This window comes from Epinephelus moara, chromosome 15, assembly GCF_006386435.1.
Source record: "Epinephelus moara isolate mb chromosome 15, YSFRI_EMoa_1.0, whole genome shotgun sequence".
NCBI classification, from domain to species: Eukaryota; Metazoa; Chordata; class Actinopteri; order Perciformes; family Serranidae; genus Epinephelus; species Epinephelus moara.
Genome location: NC_065520.1, coordinates 7835985 through 7855203, shown reverse-complemented (window position 1 = coordinate 7855203; position 19219 = coordinate 7835985). Strand labels below are relative to the sequence as shown.

The 19219-nt window shown below is 41.5% G+C and overlaps 1 protein-coding gene across 4 annotated transcripts in view; it reads right to left on the bottom strand.

The window, feature by feature from the left end:
* Window positions 1-19219, bottom strand: part of dock9b (dedicator of cytokinesis 9b) — a 61141-nt gene that overhangs the window by 23609 nt on the left and 18313 nt on the right. For 2 of the 4 annotated variants that reach the window (XM_050063114.1, XM_050063116.1), the window contains exons 1-15: window positions 17855-18043; window positions 14863-14979; window positions 8621-8710; window positions 7278-7360; window positions 5581-5650; window positions 4321-4416; window positions 3777-3911; window positions 3434-3608; window positions 3061-3116; window positions 2292-2366; window positions 1978-2118; window positions 854-1198; window positions 659-741; window positions 223-345; window positions 53-132 (exon numbers count right to left, since the gene is read on the bottom strand). In XM_050063114.1, coding sequence (XP_049919071.1) covers window positions 53-132; window positions 223-345; window positions 659-741; window positions 854-1198; window positions 1978-2118; window positions 2292-2366; window positions 3061-3116; window positions 3434-3608; window positions 3777-3911; window positions 4321-4416; window positions 5581-5650; window positions 7278-7360; window positions 8621-8710; window positions 14863-14979; window positions 17855-17971 — 1786 coding nt within the window. In that variant the 5' untranslated portion in view covers window positions 17972-18043. Of the gene's footprint in view, window positions 1-52; window positions 133-222; window positions 346-658; window positions 742-853; window positions 1199-1977; window positions 2119-2291; window positions 2367-3060; window positions 3117-3433; window positions 3609-3776; window positions 3912-4320; window positions 4417-5580; window positions 5651-7277; window positions 7361-8620; window positions 8711-14862; window positions 14980-17854; window positions 18044-19219 lie in introns of those variants that run through there. The other 2 variants (XM_050063115.1, XM_050063117.1) reach the window with 1 other exon arrangement.

Here is a 19219-nt window from a genome sequence, read left to right as displayed (position 1 = left end):
TGATTATAAATAGACAATTAAAAAGGGTTTTAAAAATATTTTGAGGACTTACTGGTTACATCCGGCGCCACGCTGTCGATAGTTACATCTAAGTTCCCTAAGAGCACAGGGAGTTTGGCCATTTTCTCTGGTCTGTTGGGAAAACAGACAAAGAATCAGCAATTACAAAAATATATCAAAAGCAGCTCGTAAAATATCTTAGAGAGAGGGGAAAAGGCATACTTTCTGAAGTCAGTGAGCAGCTTGAACATGTCCTCGTCTGACAGCTTGCTGCTGTCCTGTCTGTAAAGAGCTGAGAAGCGAGAGCTTTTGTCCAAAGTTCCTGATGCATCTTTGAACACAGGCCTGCAGAGACAAAAAGAAAAATCTACTGGAGAAAGAGCGCATTTCAGTTCTACACTGCTGGTTTAAAGATTTGTGTCTCCCAGCAGGCCAACTTTCTTTTGACAGTTTCCACTGACTTAATACGCAGAATCCTAAATCTGAATCACTATGTGGTATTATGGCACAAGAGAATAAGTCCCCTTGATTTTTAGAAGCTATAAGTTTTCCTCAGCTGCAAGAAATCATCAGTAATATTATGAGTCTTTATTCTTGTTCTCACTCTGTCATGCTGCAGTCAGATTAATTATCTTTATTTGAAAGGGGTCTTTCATACCTAGCAGCCCAAGCGAATGGCATCCTGTACTGTCCCAGTCTGCTGCAGGCTGTCTTAGCATTCTTCAACACCTTTTGAGCCATCTACAGGCAGCCAAGAAAACAGGGGATTATTTTCACTCATGAATCATTCGAGATGACTCGAGCACACTGTAATTCACAGCCACATCCCTGTCATCTCTGCTAACCTCTGTACCTTGGTGGAGTCTGAGCTCTTCATGTAGGGTTCAGTGCAGTGGGTGATCCCCCCCTGCAGGACCTTCTCAACCCTGGCCACCAGAAAGATCTCTGGATGGGGGCACGTGACTGAGAACACCCCCTGTCTGGGGTACTGGAGAGCACCCACTTGGAGCCCACTGGCCTGCCTGTGGCTAGCCAGGGGACCATCACCGCTGCCATTGATGTGCAAGTCCTGTCCGCTACTCGCACCTGACGTCATTTGTCGGACCAAAGGGTGGTTGAGATCCACGTGGAAGTCAGCCGAGATCTTTCGACTGTTCTGGACGTCAAAGAGGGACAGGACCACGTAGAAAGGCTCCACCTTTGATGGAAAGAGATCAAGAAAAATATTTTTCATTTTTTTTGATAACGTACGACAACCAAAGATTTAACACACATGTAGTCCCCTTACAGAAAACAGCTTTCTGATAGAAGTTGGAAGATGTGAAACAAACAGAGAAAATAGAGGACAGGAAAAATAAAGTAAACGCTTATGGGACACCCTTCCTTCCTAATGCACTTCTCTTTTTCCATCAAATCAAAATGTACCATTGATGTAATTCATCCTCCCATTCATTCTTTCCACCATGCATTGCCATTACACAACCCATTTGTGTGTGTGTGTGTGTGTGTGTGTGTGTGTGTGTGTGTGTGTGTGTGTGTGTTCTGAGTAGCAGAGTTAATAGCTGTGGTTTCCCAGCTGAGTGCTGAGTGTAGAACGATTCCTCCTTCTGCAGAGACAGAGACCTTGGAGAGTGACGGCAGGAAACCGACCTCAGACTGGTGCTGATGCATGGTGGGAGGCCCAGGCTGGTTGCCATGGTAGCGGGCATTCCCTCATGCCAACAACACCAGTTTTGACGAGGGCCAGCCAAATGGGCCATCTGAACTGTTTGTGATCTTCTTAACTGATTTAGACCTTGCCCTCGTTTGGAAAAAGACATTTCCCAGAATTATGCTTGAAGCGTGTTTTTGCACTTGCAAATACATGTGCATTCATAGAAGTGTGATTTCTGAGTCAACTTTGATTAAATCAGACAGTTTGGCTTGTGATTTACACCCACAACTATATCTGACTGTTTGGTTTTCACTGAAACATACATTAGTTGTTGGTCCCTCTTCATTTTCTGCAACACAGCCCTGCAGGTTGAAAGACAGATCGTGGCAGCTGACCAGGACTCTCTTTCCGAACTTCTCTTCAAACTGCCGCACGTCTGGCTCAATGCCAGAGAAGTCCAATTTCTGTGGGGACAGGAGATGTTGTCAAAAGGCTTAAACTGCCAAAACAAAAACATTTGGTCATGAAGTCGATGAACAACAGGAGCAAAACTGACTGTGGAACTACTGGGAATTTAAACAACATTCATACAAAATACACAGGGCTTTGTACAGTAGTCAGGTATTATCTTTGTCACCTGTGTGTCAGGGTCCAGAGTGAACAGTTTCAGGCGAGCTTCACTCCTCATTTTGGACTCAATATCTCTGGCAGTCTGTCATAAACAAAGCAAAAAAAGTGATGACTGAAAAGCGTATTATTTGAAAAGAGAGAAGGATGGAAACACACATACTGTTCATCCTTCAAGAGACCCCACATATATAGCACAGCCTATTGATTTAGAAATAAAATATAAAATATATTTGTGTTTAAAAATATATGTGTCAGCCCTATCATAGTCGGCAACATGTCCAGGGTATACCCTGCCCATCTCAAGCCTGAATAGGAGAAGTGGATGCGGATAATGAATGAATTAATAAAAATAGTCAATGAATGATATCCAAATATTGATTATTGCAGCTCTGACTCTGTATGTTGACTTGGTAAATACAGCAAATCATAGACTACGCCTTTAAAAGTTTGTTTTCCGACTGCCACGTTCCACTGCAGCACTCCTATTCGACACCAGTGTTGGCCTCATCTGGCCTCTGCATTTGCAGACCATACACACTCGACCAGATGTTTGCTTGGTTAGCACCAACAGGAAACCTGGTTGCAGGAAATACAGCTGTCTAGCAATTCCATTGCAAGCAAAACAGTAACAGTTCAGACTGCTTCCAAATGATGCCATATGGCACCTGCAGACATCCAAAGCACCTCTGCAATATGTGGACGTATCCATATGGTGTGGGCGAACAGAGGTGGTGAGCATTGTTGTAATGTTATTATAGATGGGAAAAACAGGCTACCTGAAAGCTGTCTTGAAAACTTCCGGAGGAGAGGTCTGTTTTTCCATGCTCCTCATCTGTTGAAGAGATCGACACGAGCTCTGTTAGCGGATGTAATTATATAAAAACATAATGATGTGTTGGTCTCTGCATCTCTGTGAGGAGGAAAGGATTGACTAAGAAAAAAATATTGATAATAAAGTTGTTTATCAAGCATTTGTGATTTTCATAAGGAAACGTCCTAGAGATAGATTATTCCATGGGGTACAGGCGAATTGAAGCAGCCTGCAGGAGTAGCAAGCATCAAAACATGGAGACAAACAAATGCAAACACAAACACTGAAAGCAGGCAAATAAATACATGCAGAAATAATTAAGATGCTACAAAAGGCACCGTCATGCAGGTCTCCGTTCCTCTTCTCCTGCATGGCCTGTTCAAAGCTGCTGTGGAGGATCTTGTTGAGCGTGCCGATCCACTCGTCCATCTCTGCTTCGCTGTCTGCAGCCAGCAGGAACGTGCTCTTATCCTGCATCTTCAGCTCAAAGGCAAACCGACGCACTTTGCTGTTCTGAAAGAACACAAGTGCAAACATTGATTGGCTTTCAAGTGTTTATTACATTCCAACCCTTTAGAGGCGTTTTTTTCTACAAGAGTCTTACATAATGTACACTTTAATTTCTCTGACTTCATACTGTAATATGTGTTTTCAAAGGCCCCAGTGTGTGAGGTCCTTTACCTGAACAACTCCCATGCATGAATCAAGGAAGATGGTTCCTTTGGGTTCCTTGGAGGTGTTCTCGTCTTTGTAGAAGTTGAGGTTGTAGGATCCATCTCCAAGCTGGGCCAGATGGAAGTACCTCCTCTTGAAGGACTGGAGGACAAACACAGAGATGTTAATGTCCCAAATGGCCTCTTTCACTCTAAAAATACCATAAGGGGTGGAGATGGGGCATGGGAAAGCTAAAGGGTAAAATGACTAAGTACAACAAGTCATGGGCTACCATAAGCAAGGGCTAATTTGATTTCCACATGTTCAGAGAGAAAATGAAGAGTGGACTGGAGAGAATCCAAGATTTTACCTATCACTGATATCATTATGTAAAGAGAAAAAGCGTTAAACTGCTCTGGCTTACTACTGTATACATCATTAGAGGCTTCACTTCAAAATACCACAATCAACATAAAGGGCTACTCCAACTATTAACTTGTTGTAATTATTGGTGTCAATCCAAGTCATCGTTAGGTTTGTGTTTTGATGCTAAAGCTGTCACTGTACCCACCCGCATAGTAACACTGATTGCACTGTTCATGTTGCCTTTGTACAGCCAGCCATGTTTAGACACTCCTCCCTTCTGAGAGCCAAGAGAGGCTGTGTCCTGCAGGAGGAGGAACAAAGATCACACATTAATATATGTATTCTACCGTCATTAATAAACAACACACACACACACACACACACTCACAGACTCATTTATTTACATGCTTTGAGCTTAAAAACCTGCTGACTGCCCACAAGGCCAGTGGGAGGAGAGGCCTTCATTGACTGTCTGTTGAGTCCTGAAAAGGATGCTCTTCATTAAGAGCAACATTTGGATCAACGCTGCACTTCTCTAATCTCAGGAGATTTAAGCCGAGACTGTGTTTCAATCAAAGATCACTGGCCTTCAGTTAAATCGAAGCCTGAAGCGAGGTAATTATTGTGAAGAGATGTGCCCTTAAAATGCTACTAATGTCATGAAGATGTCAGCTATTCTGGGAAACAGCAAGGGCTTTGAACATTAAACAAAACATCCCAAAGGTTGGCTTGTAATGAAAGGGCTGAAATTAAATAAATGAATACAATGTTGCGCAATAAATTAAATAAAATGTTTGCTCTATTGCATTCTCTTGTAAACAAGTTTTTGTTTAATCAGGGTTTGCTGAGGAGCCAGTTGTGCTCCTCATATGAGCAGAAATGAATTCTGAGAGGACTTAAAAACTGAATCATCGTGACGTCGCACTAAAAACAACAGCGGTAGACCAGTCATTCCTGTGTCCTGCGAAGTATAATTTACTGTTTTTGTCATTGGAGTCTGGTGGCTTAAGTTTCCTGTTGGAAAGGGCTGTTTGACACCATGTAAAGTGGTAAAAATATTCTAAATATAGCTTACATTTAAACTGACATTAACATTTTTAGGTGTTTTTTTAGGTGGTTTAGGTGAGTTTGCTCATTACTGTTTCATTTTATGTATGTGATACAGTGATTTTCTACCTGGAAGTTATTAATAACTAAAATGATAAATGGTAAAAGCAGAATACTCTTAAAATAAGAGAGAATGAATTACTAAGAGTGAAACGCTGGGCACATAGTAAAAACAGGGTAAGATGAATTAAAATCAGTCATAAAATGTAAGTAAAATAATTGAAAAGCAAGTCTAAAAAAGTAGGGTTTTTTTTAGGTGATTTAGAATCCGAGAGAGTTTGTGGCCCTGATCTTCTTATGTATTGTGATTCGGTCTATAGAAACAAAGTGGGAAAAAAAAGTCTGAGACTGGACTTACCTCATCTTTCTCCACATCTTCATCCACCTCAAACAAGTGAGCTGCAAGTTTCTCAGGTCTCAACACCTTACTGAAAGAACAGGGAAAAGACAATTTAGAACTCTCTCACTAAGTTCAATTTCAGCTTCGGTTAATTTACAAGCACATCACCCAAGGATTTACATGTACTGCACTCTTTCCAGGTTAAAATATTAACATCATACAAACAATTATGGTGATTCACATGTGTACACACAGGCAGAATCCAAAACAAACATGTAAAAATGCCAATACAGCAACAGGATTGCTGTGTTTTGGACCAAATGAAGACCTTAATGTTACTGCCATGGATAGGCCACAGAAAATAACATTCTTAATATATGGTTCAAAGAAAAGAGATAATCAAAAATTATTCCCAAGAATATGTATTTCAGATTTTGAATTTTAGTGCTGTTCATAACTGCTTCTAGCTTTACAGGATGTAGCCCAAATACTGCAGCTGTTTCTCTAAGTGCAGCTCAAACCCCAAGCGGACAGTTTGACTTTTGACCTTTGCAAGACCCAGCTTGCTCAGGGGAACTACTAGCATAAACAGTGTCAAGGCCAAGGCCAGGGCCTGACTAGTTTGTACCCCACAATGTTTAAACCATGACACACGACATCTGTAAAGCACATTCCTGTCCTTAAGTAAAGTGGCTCGTCCAAGGACACATAAGGCATTGTGGGATTTCCCTTAGGATTTAATGATATCAATCTGCAGCAGTCCCAGAATAGCTCTGCTATCCTTGGTAGAAAAACATTGGAAGCCCTCTATTGTTGTTGTGGAAGAGCTCGGAGCGTCCGAGACACAGATTTCCGTGTTTCTAGAGTTCTTGCTGAAACATTCTCTGGGCTGTAAACAAAGGGCAGTGTCACTGAACAATATAAGGTTTATCATATCCCCTGGAGGGTGTTTGCTGCATTGTGTGCTATGCGATGGACAAAGCAGCTGAACAGCACATGCATCTATGGATATAAAGCTACAGAGAAAACAACTGCACTTTTCTATGAGACATCCAGGACTGCCTTTCACACAGTGACTGAGGCAGTTACAAACAGCGTTAGTATGGGTCAAGAATTTAAAAACACTGGATCCTACATTTCCCATAATGCAACAAGGTAGCATCTTTCGTAGGAAGCTCCCTGCCTTTCAAACTCCACATTTCTAGTTTGTAACAGACTTTATGTAAAAACTGATATTGACAATTGAGGTGGGCCTTTTTCATTTTAGGTATGTAATTAAGGGTTTGTTTTTTTACCAGGGAGTTACTGTGAGCAAACATTGTGATTCGATTTGTTTTCCCATAGATACCCTGATAACATCAGCATGACATCAGAAGGGTTATTTTCTCAGACTAGACAAAGTTCACTTCAGAGTCACAGACTACATTAGTTGATAAAATCAAGTAAAGTGATCTTCATGTGTAAAATCTGTGGAATGCCCCTTTAACATCAAGAATAAGCAGCCAATTATAGTCAGATATGACTGTGACAGATTTTCCAGTTCAGCAAACTGTTAGATGACAGTAACCTTGGCTTCAACAATGTAGCTTCATAGATTGTTTGGACAGTACTGTACTACACTCTTGCACTGATACCACAGCCTGGTGATGGGGCTGTCAGGAAAATGGTCTACACCTCACAGCACCTGTTCATATAGCTGCAGCACACACACTCACTTTGGGAGCTGGCGGAAGTCTCCAGAATACTCCTCGTACTTGTAATTGACTACATGCCAGTCAGACTTGTAGGTTTTGATACACTGCAGAGACAGAAAGGGAAGAAGGGGTGAGGGGTCATTTCAACAAGAGCAAATTAAGATGTGTACTTTACATACATGGTCCTGACACAGACAGGCTCAGGTTTCTAAAAGGACCTCGGGAAAGTATATTTAATTTCCATCCAAGAACGTTTTAGTAAGAATGAACCAGGGCGGACTGTTGCTTTAAAAAGGTTCAGCGTGTAGGGTTTAAGGGCGTACATTGGCGGAAATGGCATATAATAATCATAACTATGTTTTCATTAGTTTATGATCACGCGGAAATGAGAATCGTTGTGTTATTGTTATGTTAGAATGAGTCGTTTATATCTACATACGGAGCAGGTCCTGTTCTTCTGAGTCTGCCATGTTGTTCCACAGCTTTTTGTCATTGTCTGTTCAAGCTTACAAGTTTTTGAGGGATATATATATTTTTCTATTTTTCATTTTTTACCCATAGAGAGGAGAGAGGCGACCAAAACATTTGACACAACCCCTAAAACAAACACCAGCTGTATCAGTTGGTTTGTGATATTCCAAAATGTGTTAATCAATTCTGCGAATTCATAAAATACACATGTGGACTGAGACAAGAGGTCACCAAAAAGTGGAAAAATAAATTCAGAGAACAGCCCGTCTGTTAAAGGCCTCACAGCTACTCCAGATGTAGTTATGATGTAATTGCTGGCTGCAGCCATGGGGGACTATCCCCTATCAGGCTCTATCAGGCCGCACCCCGACCAACCCCAGCACACAGCTCCTCTGAAACAACATGACGTGAACCATTACTGAACTGTGTGGACTCCATCTGTGACCGATCCTCTGCACCATCAGGAAACACGTGAGGGCGGAGAACACAAGTGGAAGTTCATTTAAAGGCTAACAGAAACATTTTTGACGTGCGCAGTATCAGTTTCCCCCTGTCTCTAAATCATGTGAGTGGTCAACAAACACTTTTCTTTTTCACTAGCTTCCTCTGAAATCTAATCAGTTCAGCTTTTTCCATACACCATAAACAGATCAGGATGAATCGCTGGCTGGATTCATGTCTGCATTTATGACCTCCAGTATCTGATGGGTGTGCGCTATCTGGACAGAGGCGAAGCACCTGTGTTTGGGTGAAAGGCGAGAAAACATGGCTGCGCTCCAAACAAAAGGATAGAGCAGGGCCTTGGTCACGACAGAGAGGTAGCAGCTTAGGCCAAGACGGCAGGATAAAGAATGGACAAAGCAGGCTTACGTCCAGGTATGTATTAGTTTTACCTCTTGGACAAACAGCGAGTGAGCTTCTTTCTCTGCAGTCTCTGGCACAGTGGAGAACAGAGTCCTGCCCTGGCGCCTCAGGGTGGAGATCTGAGGAGAGAATGAGGAAGCGGGTATGAAAACAGACTGATAGAAGACAGCGGCACAACAGAACCATCCTGCTGGTGTTTTTAAACAACACTCACTCACACAGTATTGGGTGTATGCACAGTGTTGGTTTTACTGCTCCTCCTGATTATATAAAACTTTATTGATCCCCATGGGGCAGTTCTCTTTGTACTTTCCTTCAAAAGAAGGTCAGGGATCGAGGTAAGCTACAGATCGGCCTCCTGCACGGCTAGCAGATGGTCAAATCATATCAGATTATTAGCGCTGATTGTCAAATCTGACAAGTTCTACATTTTGGGAAAGGCACTTCCTCCATTTCTTGTAGAGAGTTAGATGAGAAGATTGACACCACTCTCCAGAGTATTAGAAGTTTATTTTAATTTAGTCTTTCGAGGAGGATTTAACCCGCAATTCTATTTCATTTTAGTTTCGTGTTGTATTTGTTCATTGAGATTTTTATTTAGTTTTTGAAAACTGGCATTTTTATTTTCATTTTAGTCAACACATTTTTTTTCACTGCTAGTTTTAGTTTTTGTTAACTATAATAACCCTCCCACTCTCATATCCGTCTGCTAAATATGAAGCTAGCGAGTTAGCTTAGCTGAACATGCAGGTTTTGTGTCATTTCCCAATCATTTTCAAATATGAGGATGATAAATCTTGTCTAATCCAAGCAGCAACCTCCAGAGCTGAAAAATAAAGCCAAGGTGAAAGGGTCAAACTAAGCAGTTCCTTGAATACCACTGAAGCTGGCTCCAGATGTTAAAATGCTGAACATTCATGACAACTGCACAGGGGCGAATTCTGATATAACTGACCCATTTACATTTTATTGAGGCCTAAATTTATAAAGGTATCAAGGCAGTGACAGGCTGTCTGAGAGGTGTCACCACAGTCAGATACACCCCTCCCTCCTCCACAGCTCTCTTGTCCAAATTTGGTCAGTTCTGGTTTCAAAAAAACAATATGGCTACAGCTGTAATGCCAAACTCGAGGCTTCAAAAAAGGAGTCCACAAACCAATGGATGACGTCACGCTAGCTACATCCATTATTTTAGACAATACATGGTCTAATCATATTATTGACCATTAATCACAAACTGTTCGTTTGAAGTTAAAAAGTAGAGATGAAAGTCGATTGTACTTTTGTTCTTTTATGCTGCTCAAAGAAAAGAGAAGAAACAGCACTGCAGAAAATGACAGCCTGCAGCCTGTATTATTCCAGTCCTAATTCTTTCCCCTGCTAGCCTTATTAGACGGATACAGACAGAGAGAGGAGAGCGAGGATCCATAGCTGAGGAGCAAAAGGCACCTCGGGGCGACAAGCCTTCCAAGCTATTGGACGCTGCAGCCACCATTGCTCCCACTTAGTGTTCTGCTTTTCTACTCAACCCACAAAGATGAGTAGGAAAGCAGTGGCACAATGACCTAGTTTTGTCATAAATGTCCTATTCTTACACTAGCATGCATATACAGTCATTGAGCCTCTGCCCTCATTTGTCCAGTTCACTCTTGCAGTAGCTATCAAAGACTTGTCAGTGGCCCCAAATGAGCTCAGTTCTTTCGGCCCTGTATAATCTGTATGCAGATCAAATAGAGTGAATCTAAGTCAGTGGCACCAGTGATATGTTTAAACATCTGCAGTGAGGAAGATATTGGTCATCCAGGCCAACAATGCAGAGGTTTGGCTTCAAAAGATTTGAGCTATTTGGAAAAATCAAACAGGCAGGCTTTTTGTTGTAGCTGTATAAAAGTACAGATGTATATGAAGCTGGAGCTAGCAGGCGTTATCTTAGCTTAGCCTAAAGAGAGCAGGGTGGATCAGCTAGCCTGGTTCTGTATCGTGTCATGTCAGAGCTGGCATTTGGGAACAAGGTTTATCAAATATTAGCAACATGTTATTAGCTGACTGTTTGATAATTTAGTCAGGAAGGCTCATGTTATTGTTTACAAGCAGATGTTTGTGTGGCTAATGAGCAAAGACAAAGTTGTGCAGGTACGCTCAAGCTGCAGACGGGTGGCTGAGGGGCAGAGATAATTTTCATAAGGCAAAGGTGTAGAGTTACATCTAAGGATGTTTTCCATGGGGAAAAAAGCTTGTAAATATGTAAGTTTGTTGAACAGAGATGAGTTTCTGGGGGTTTAATCAATGCCCAGAGAGGGAGGTTGACTTCAATAGTGTGTCAACATGAGTGGAGGGTTTGGGGCTAAGTTGCTCTGCGTTTGTAGATAATGGCTGAAGTTTAATTTTTGGGTGAATGACCAATTAGTACACCGCAGAACAACACAATATGACACTTCATAGACCTTCTGTTGTACACGCACAAGCTTCAGAGCCTATTTCTCAGTCACTGAAAACACAGCCTGTCCGTTTGACCAGTCAGTCACGGGAGACTTTGACCAAATCACACCCCTGTCAATCAACTGTTAGCAAGAACTGCTGGCTGCCAATTAACAGCATTCCTTTCACAGTCATTAAACCAGGGCTTTGATGGCTTCCACTGGGCCAGAGGAGCGTGTTCCCACAGGCAGTGACACTGCAGGGCAGATGATGATGCCAGGCAGGAATTAAATTCTCTAGCAGGGATATCTGGGCAGAGTGGTTAGGGGAGGAGAGGAGTGAGTCTTCTGAAGTCCTCTTTCAACTTTGAGAGATGAAAGTGACTGTACTTTGACTACGTTATCTGTACATATGTGTGGTTACATATGTGCAGGATAAAAAATGTGAAGACTCTGGATCAGCAAAAGAGAAATGTTATTCTTATCGTACTCTGTTCTCTTAAAATATTGACCAGATTCAGTCCAATATCCACATGTACATGTAGTTAATCCATAACTCAACACTTAACCTCCCTCCACACTGCAGCTTTTTCTCACACGCCCAGGTTCTGTGTGCAAGTGTGTGTCCATATGTGTGTGTGTCTGTGCAGCACGTGCACATGCTAGGCCCATATGTCTGGCTGCTCCCTCCTCCTTCTTCTCTCTGCCCGGTGATGTAAAACATATGGCAGGTTAGACAGATGGACGGACTGGGTCGGACCAGACACACACTCGCTCGCACAAAGGGCAGTTACTAATGGCTGTGCACTGCAGACAGCCTTGTAATGAAAACCACTCATCATCTACTGATTGTGAAATAGTTTGGAAGCAGACTGTACACTGAGGATTTCCCAGCATATACTCTGTTAGGGCTATACTCTTCAACTTCAAGTGTATGGATTCTACTCTCTTGTTTTGGTGCCTTAATTTGACTGTCACAGACTGTAACGGTGTAGTATTGTTTATATGACAAGATAAGAATCTTATATAACTGGTCACAAATACAAACTGGTGGTTTAATCTTCATAAAAGGCTACGTGATTTCTTGAAACAGCTGGCCACTGTAGCTTTTAGGAAATGATACACAAACAGGAGAAAACAGTGTATTTGTTGGGACTATTTTCAGTGGTGATTAATACACATTTGGTGCTCTGGTGAGTATTTGGGGCAGCAGGATGGTTTAAGTGGGTTTGAGTCAAAATAAACTACAGGGTGTGTTTTCATGGTCGATGACTGTATATAAAGATGGACGACACAATCAAAAGTCAAATCAGAAGCCAAAACATCTCGACTGGCATGGTGGCTGGCTGCATTATAGGTCATGAACCCTGCCCCTCCATTTTAGCGGATAGGACATGGATCAAACTAAAAAGTCAAAATACAAGTCAAACAAAATTTTTCCCAAAGATGGTCTCTGTCATTTTAGGTAGTCTTTATCACTCTGATGTATGTTCAAGTGTTCATTTTTTTCTAAGTGAGGTTATAAAAGGGTGTACGTCATAATTGACAGCTGTGTGTTAATCGGTGTGTTCACGATCAATGGTGATGCACGCGATTGGTCAGTTGTTGTGGGCGGGAACTCGATACTGTGGCTCCACTTCCTGATCACTACTGCGCAGACTTTGGCTCCAAAAACCCAAGACATCGACACAAATATTCGGGATATTTTGGCTTCATTTTTGTACAGTGGGAGGAAGTGGAGACGTGTTGTCCATTTCTATATTCAGTCTGTGGCTCAAGGTAATCAAGGAACATGTCACCCAGTGCAACAGTTAGGCTCACTGGGGTTTTTAACAGTTTTTGGTACAACAATGAAGCTCTATGGCACAAAAGAAGAAGATATATCAGGCTTTGATAAACACACACACATGGAATTTGTTACTAGTAAGAAAAATATTGAATATGACTGGGCTTATCCTTTAAAGTCTGATTACTCGCCACATTTTTCAGGAGACTTGAGGAATGACAAACATACGAGCATGAGTCTGTCCCTGTTTTCTCTTTCTCTCTCAGACTGGGAGTGGACGCTGCTGAGATCCATCACAGCACTACAGGGGTGTCATGTTGATACAGTCTTTGAGCTCCTTTGAACACAAGCCGCAGATCTATGTAGCGTGTAAATGTTTATAAGACCGTGAGCCAGCAATTCAACGCAGTGCATGGAGAAGTCAAATTTATAGCAGATTTAACACATATGGGTCCAACAAATAATGTCATAATTTGCACAGTCAAGCACAGTGAAGAGATACTTTAACAGCATGAACTGTCTGGTGTGTCCATGAACTGTTTTGCGTTGCATCTCCTATTTGTAAATCCATTGCTAAGTGTGTGTATAGCAAACAGCAACTCATAATGACGCAAAAGTGCCAAAAACTGCAGTTCCTCAAATGGCCACGTGAGGCTGGCTCCAAAAGCGAGGCAATCCCCACTGACCCCTACGATAACATGCCCTACTTTAGCAGAAATAAACATGTTAACAGCCTGATACAAACAACGGCTTTGGTTTCAATGGCTACCAATGGCTCTCCATTGGAGATAAATCTTTATATAACTCACCTTTAAAAAGGTTATTAAAGCTTTTAAATGTTTTGGTTGCCTACAAAAAGTTGTTCAGTGTTTGGTTGTAAAAGACACCCTTTAAAGGAGTCCTATTTACAGTTTTTCCAGTAAGCAGATTTTGTTTTAATAGTGTTTACGCCTGTTTTTTGCTAGCTACAACTTTGCATTAGCATTATCACAGTTAACCATGGCTGTAAATGCACTGTACTATCCAAGATAGCAGCTAATGTTTGGGTTAGCTCCACCCTTTGGACTAAATATGATCACTTCTAGCTCCAAAAATCCAAAATGCCGACAGCCAAAATGCCTAGAGGCTTCGAACAGGAGCATACAAATCAATGGGTGACATCACAGTGGCTATGTCCATTATTCTATGCAGACTGTGGTGTTAAGTCATTCCTAATTTCTTAGTAACAACCTAGTTTTAGGCTAGTGATTTACTAAACTAGGTTGCATAAATAAAGCTTAAGAAATGTCTATTAAACACATTAGCAATGAGTAAATCAGTTGACCTAACTAAGCCAATCTCCCAAACTATGCAGTATCCTGATTCACACAACTACAGACATCTGTATTCATTCATATCCACACTGAGAAGCTTCCACTTCTGGCCTTTGTCAACCTCCGTCAGTTACATTACCCTTGTGCTCTCATCATATTTGTTTGTCTTCACTTGAGGTGAGACAACAGCAAAAAGGACGATTCCACCTCTCTCTCAATGCTTGCTTCATGAGTCTCTGTCATGCTGATGCTGCAGCCCTTTATAACATCTTTGTCTGATTCAAATTATGACACGAAACATACATAGAGAGTGGAGCTGTACGCCTCAGCGCAGCTTCATTCAACCATGCCCAGCATTAAAACCTGCAACTTGAGGTTTATTTACAAGCCGTGTTCGAAAAAAACCTGTCAAACTGTACATTATCATTTCGTTCACAGCATTCCAGGAGTTATTTTGTGATTACGTATTGCTGTCTTCACATCATCTCAACATGCTTCATTCTGCCTCAAATACTTCGAACAATCTGCAGAGAGCAGGTGTTGATTTTTGTTGTTGAAATTGACATTTCAATTTGGACTCTTACAAAACAATCTAAAAACATTGTGATAAAATATAATTATGAGTGGCAAAATTGTCTACAGGTAAAGTAACAGATTCAAAGTCGCTGCTCTGTGACTGAGTTTGACCAATGGGAGGGGAAAAACTGAACAAAAATGTACCCGCAGGGCTTCATAAATAACCCTCTGTGTCTTACCTGGAAGTCATCCGTGGGGAACTGTAGCATGTCTCGCAGAACATCACTAATGATTTGGGTCTTCCTCTGTAGGAGTACATTCTCATAGTCCAGAGGCTCTATGATCTTGGGCTTTACCTGAAAGAGCAGATAACAGCAGTGGATCAGCAAAGTGGCAACATGTGGCACCTGCGTTTGGTCTGTTTGGTTCTCTTTGCTTCTTCTTTGTGGTCTTTTAGTTCATTTTCATCATTTTTTGACCAGTAACTGTACAATTATTGAGGGTATCAGTGTATGGAATGAGTGACAAGTCTGGGGTATTCACACTTTCTGGACAACGAGTTGCTATTGTCTTTTCACAGAGTTACTGACAGCTACGGCAGCAGGAGCTGGCACAGAGACAGAGCTGAATGTGGGTTAACAGAAGAGGAGATGAGACAAGCGAAGGATGGATGGATGAGCCAGAGTCTGTGTGTGCTATTGTACCAGTCACTGTGTCATGAGCTCACGTGCAAAACTGAACTATATAGTGGTCATTGCAGCCCAACAGATCAGGAATAGACATTCTCTTCTCATACCAAAGCTGGAATGCTGGATATGCAGTCCAAGCAGGATCAATCATTTACACAACATTATAACAGAGATGACTTTGTAAGCATTGATGCTTGGTAAAAGAGTGGAGCGTGGTAGCTCATCATCTAACAGAGAGTGAACTCCCCTGTCGCAGCTGACATCGGCTCCAACATTCTATAGAAAAAACCCAAGGGATTCCTCCAGCATGTCCTCCCACAACAAGCCTGACTGTGATATCAGAAAACCATCTTCACATATTACACACACATGGCTCTGTCACACATATCAAGAGGAAGTAAACAAAGCTTTGATCCATTTAAAGCTGAGCCACGACAGATTTTAGTTTCTAAATACTTCACAAAACATTGTTCATGTGGAAGTATGCGACACCCTGCCTAGTTTTCTAACTGTAGATTTGATTTTCAAATTGTGTTTTTAAAAAAATCATTGTGCATAAAGTTGTGAGACAATAAATGGGGACAAATAAAGGAGACGAAAGCTGAACTCAGCAATGGTAATTATTTCCTCCCTTCTATTTCCTATGCTACACAGCATCAAAGAAAGGCCAGATTCAGCCCAGTCGCCAGAGGAAAATGTTGGCATTGCATGTTTCTGCAAACCATGAATACATTACATGTGTGCATTTCATATGTATGAAATCAGCGTTTCCAAAGCGTCATAGTATATGAACTGCCTTTGTCATCGGGAGGTGGACGGGACAGTGGATGGCCCGTCACTGTTTGAAACCAACAAACAACAAAACTTGGTGTGATTTAGCGAGGCACTGCTGTGTTTCCAGCAACCTTTTAGGCACCAAACGTGGGTGTTTTGTAGCAACCTGTTGCTGCTTTTTCAGAGGGGATAGAGGCACAAAAAGCAGTTATTTGTCTACTTTTCCTGCCAGGATTATGCCCCCAAAACCAAGCATTTTTATCCAAACATGAGCTTTTCCTCCTCATTACCAAGCGGGTTTTGTGTCTAAACCTAACCACATGTTAACCACAGCATTGTTGAAACACAAAGGTTAAACATATCTGCTACATAGTAACATGCATCTGTAAATATCCATGGTTTGCAGAAATGTACAATGCCGACATTTTGTCTGGCGACTGGGTTGCTGGTTGATCAAAAGTGAAGAAATAACCAAACTTCTTACGATTCATCCTGAAGTGACATCTTCGTACCAAATTTTTATGGCTATTGGGTAGTTTATGAGATACTTCAGTCAGTGGGCCAACTGATCCCTAAAATCTCTAAAACTAGTGCTGAGTGACTGACACAACATTACGGGATATCTTTGTAAATGAAAATTAATCCGTTTTCAGTTTACACCTTGAGTGCAAAGTTCCCTCTGCTGACAAACAAACAGAAAAAAATGGAAGAAAATCAGCCACTAGACAATATGTTACCAAAAAGTTATCGTCTTTATGTATGTTTCTAAATGGCTCCTGGTCTGAATATAGCAGCTAGGCGTAGCTGTAATCCATATTATTTGGATAAACCTCCTGGTCTGGATCCAACAAACACATAACAAACTGAGGCCAATTAAACAGTCGTCTGACTGTAGATTTACATTTTGATTCGTCCAACCAATCCCCCCGATGATGTAATGAAAATATCCCTTCGTATCTCTCGGGCCTTTGGATGTAAAAGATCATCTGATAAGCACAAAATCGTCATCCCTGATTTCCAGCTGGATAATTGCCATTCAGACACAAGATAACAACAAGCAGCTGTGAACTGTGACTTGCTAGTAATTATCTCTGAATACATTAGAGACACAGTTTTGTGGTTTACCTTAAAAGCTGATCGAGATGTGGCTGTTATTATGCTCCATTAACTAAAATACTGACAGTTTAAAAATACTCTTACCTAATAAGCAGACTGCAGTTTATAATCTTGATATGCTGATAAAAAAGAATCCAAATTCAAATTTTGCAATAAAATGACACCTTAAGTGTTTAGTAAAATAGTAGTAAAGAGACAAATTCATAGATTTCCAAACACTTGTCCAACTATGGAAATATCTACATCTTTAAAAAGAAAAGAAAATACAGTCTGCTGCTTTTAACAGTGTTCTCCAGCAAACTAGTGACCTGCATCTTTATCATTGCACCAACTTTGCAGCCAACTTGCCAATCTGTTTGACTCCGAGGCACAGGAACAGTTAATGAACAAAGAGAGCCACAAGTGCTCCATTTCCTAAAAAAAGATCAACATTCAACCCCCTGGAGAGATGTACCCTGAAGCTGCTATTTCCCATTTCCGTCTCACCCTTTTAAAAAATCTTCAAAGCTGCTCTTGAAAGGAAATCTAAGAGATAAAAAACTTGTTTAAACAATCCGATCCCATCAGTTCCGTTTACGACGACCAGAACGAGAGAACATTTTAGAAAAGAAAAAATTTGTTCTAAGTAAAAGATGGCACAGTGCACACTTACCGCTGCCACCTGTGACCCAGCCTCCACCTCTGCCTCAATCTCAGCCAGGCTCTTGTACTGCTGTGGAGACTCTATCACCATCTCCCTTTTGGGGGCTTTGCCAGCCCGGCCCTGCATGGTGGTCAATCCTGCCTGCCTGTACACAGGTGTGAGACTCACTGCACACACATGGCCATGGGACAAAGTAGTAGCCCGCAGTGTGTGAAGGTAAAGAGTGCTTTGCCGTCGTCCGGTGAGATTCACTCTGTACTCAATCACAATAGCCCAGCCTCCCTCTCCCTCTCTCCCGCTCTGTCTCTCATCAGAAGGGTAGGGCCCCTCCCACCCTCACAGCTGTGCAGCTGTGTGGATATGAGTGTGTGTTTGTATGTACAGTATGTGATTTGTGTGAGGAGGAGGAGGAGGAGGGGAGGACAGACTGACCACTCCCCCATTAAAAACTTAGAAGAGGCCCAGGGATCATGTTGTCATGAGACAGCTCCACCTGCCTTGTGTGTCTGTTAGAAATATAAGTGTCAGAAAAGGCAGAAGAAAAGAGTAAATGGAAAAAAAAAGTTGTGTAACATTTTAAATTACAGCTTGCAAATTACAGTGCAAATATTTTGTATATTCGGGATACCAATTACAATCTCACTGTGTTCGAGGTACAAGTAAAGAGACGTAACATTAACTTTTATCAGTCCTCAGACAGCTCCCTCAGGGGACACTAAGGGAACTCATAGAGAACGCACACTAAAGACTTCCGCCGGCAGAGTGGCTAACTTCTGGTTTAGCCTTCTGCTAACTTGAATTAGGAAAAAATGATTTAATTGTGCGGCTGTACGAGACTTCTGAAATTTTATGGAACCGAATGGATCAAATCCTGATTGTGAAGCATGTCATTAAGCTCAAACAATGTAACTAATTTACAGATGTCTCTTTCACAATGTAAGTCTATGGGACTGATCCACCAATAAGTAAGGCCGATATACTGGTCAATATTAACTCAATGCTGATATATCATGTATATGGTGTATATATCGGCCAATAAATGACAAGAAAGTGACTAACAAAATTGTAGCTACACTATAACTACTAAGAAAAAAGAACAAACTGCTTTATTTATGAGGTCACAAGGTTCACTTATTGTCATTCTACAACACAGGGTTGCATAACAAAATGCGAGCTATGATCCAAAGCAAAACGAAACCAAATGTTTTTTTATGTTGGAGTATGGAGGATGAGTTGAGGACTCTTACAGCCTGAGGAAAAGATGTCTTACAGCTTGCATACTCTCAAACTACACTATAATTACTGTGAAAGGGTAGGGCTCTCCTGAATACATTTTTGGAGCTTTGGAGGAGGGGGGGGGGGGGGGGGGATGAA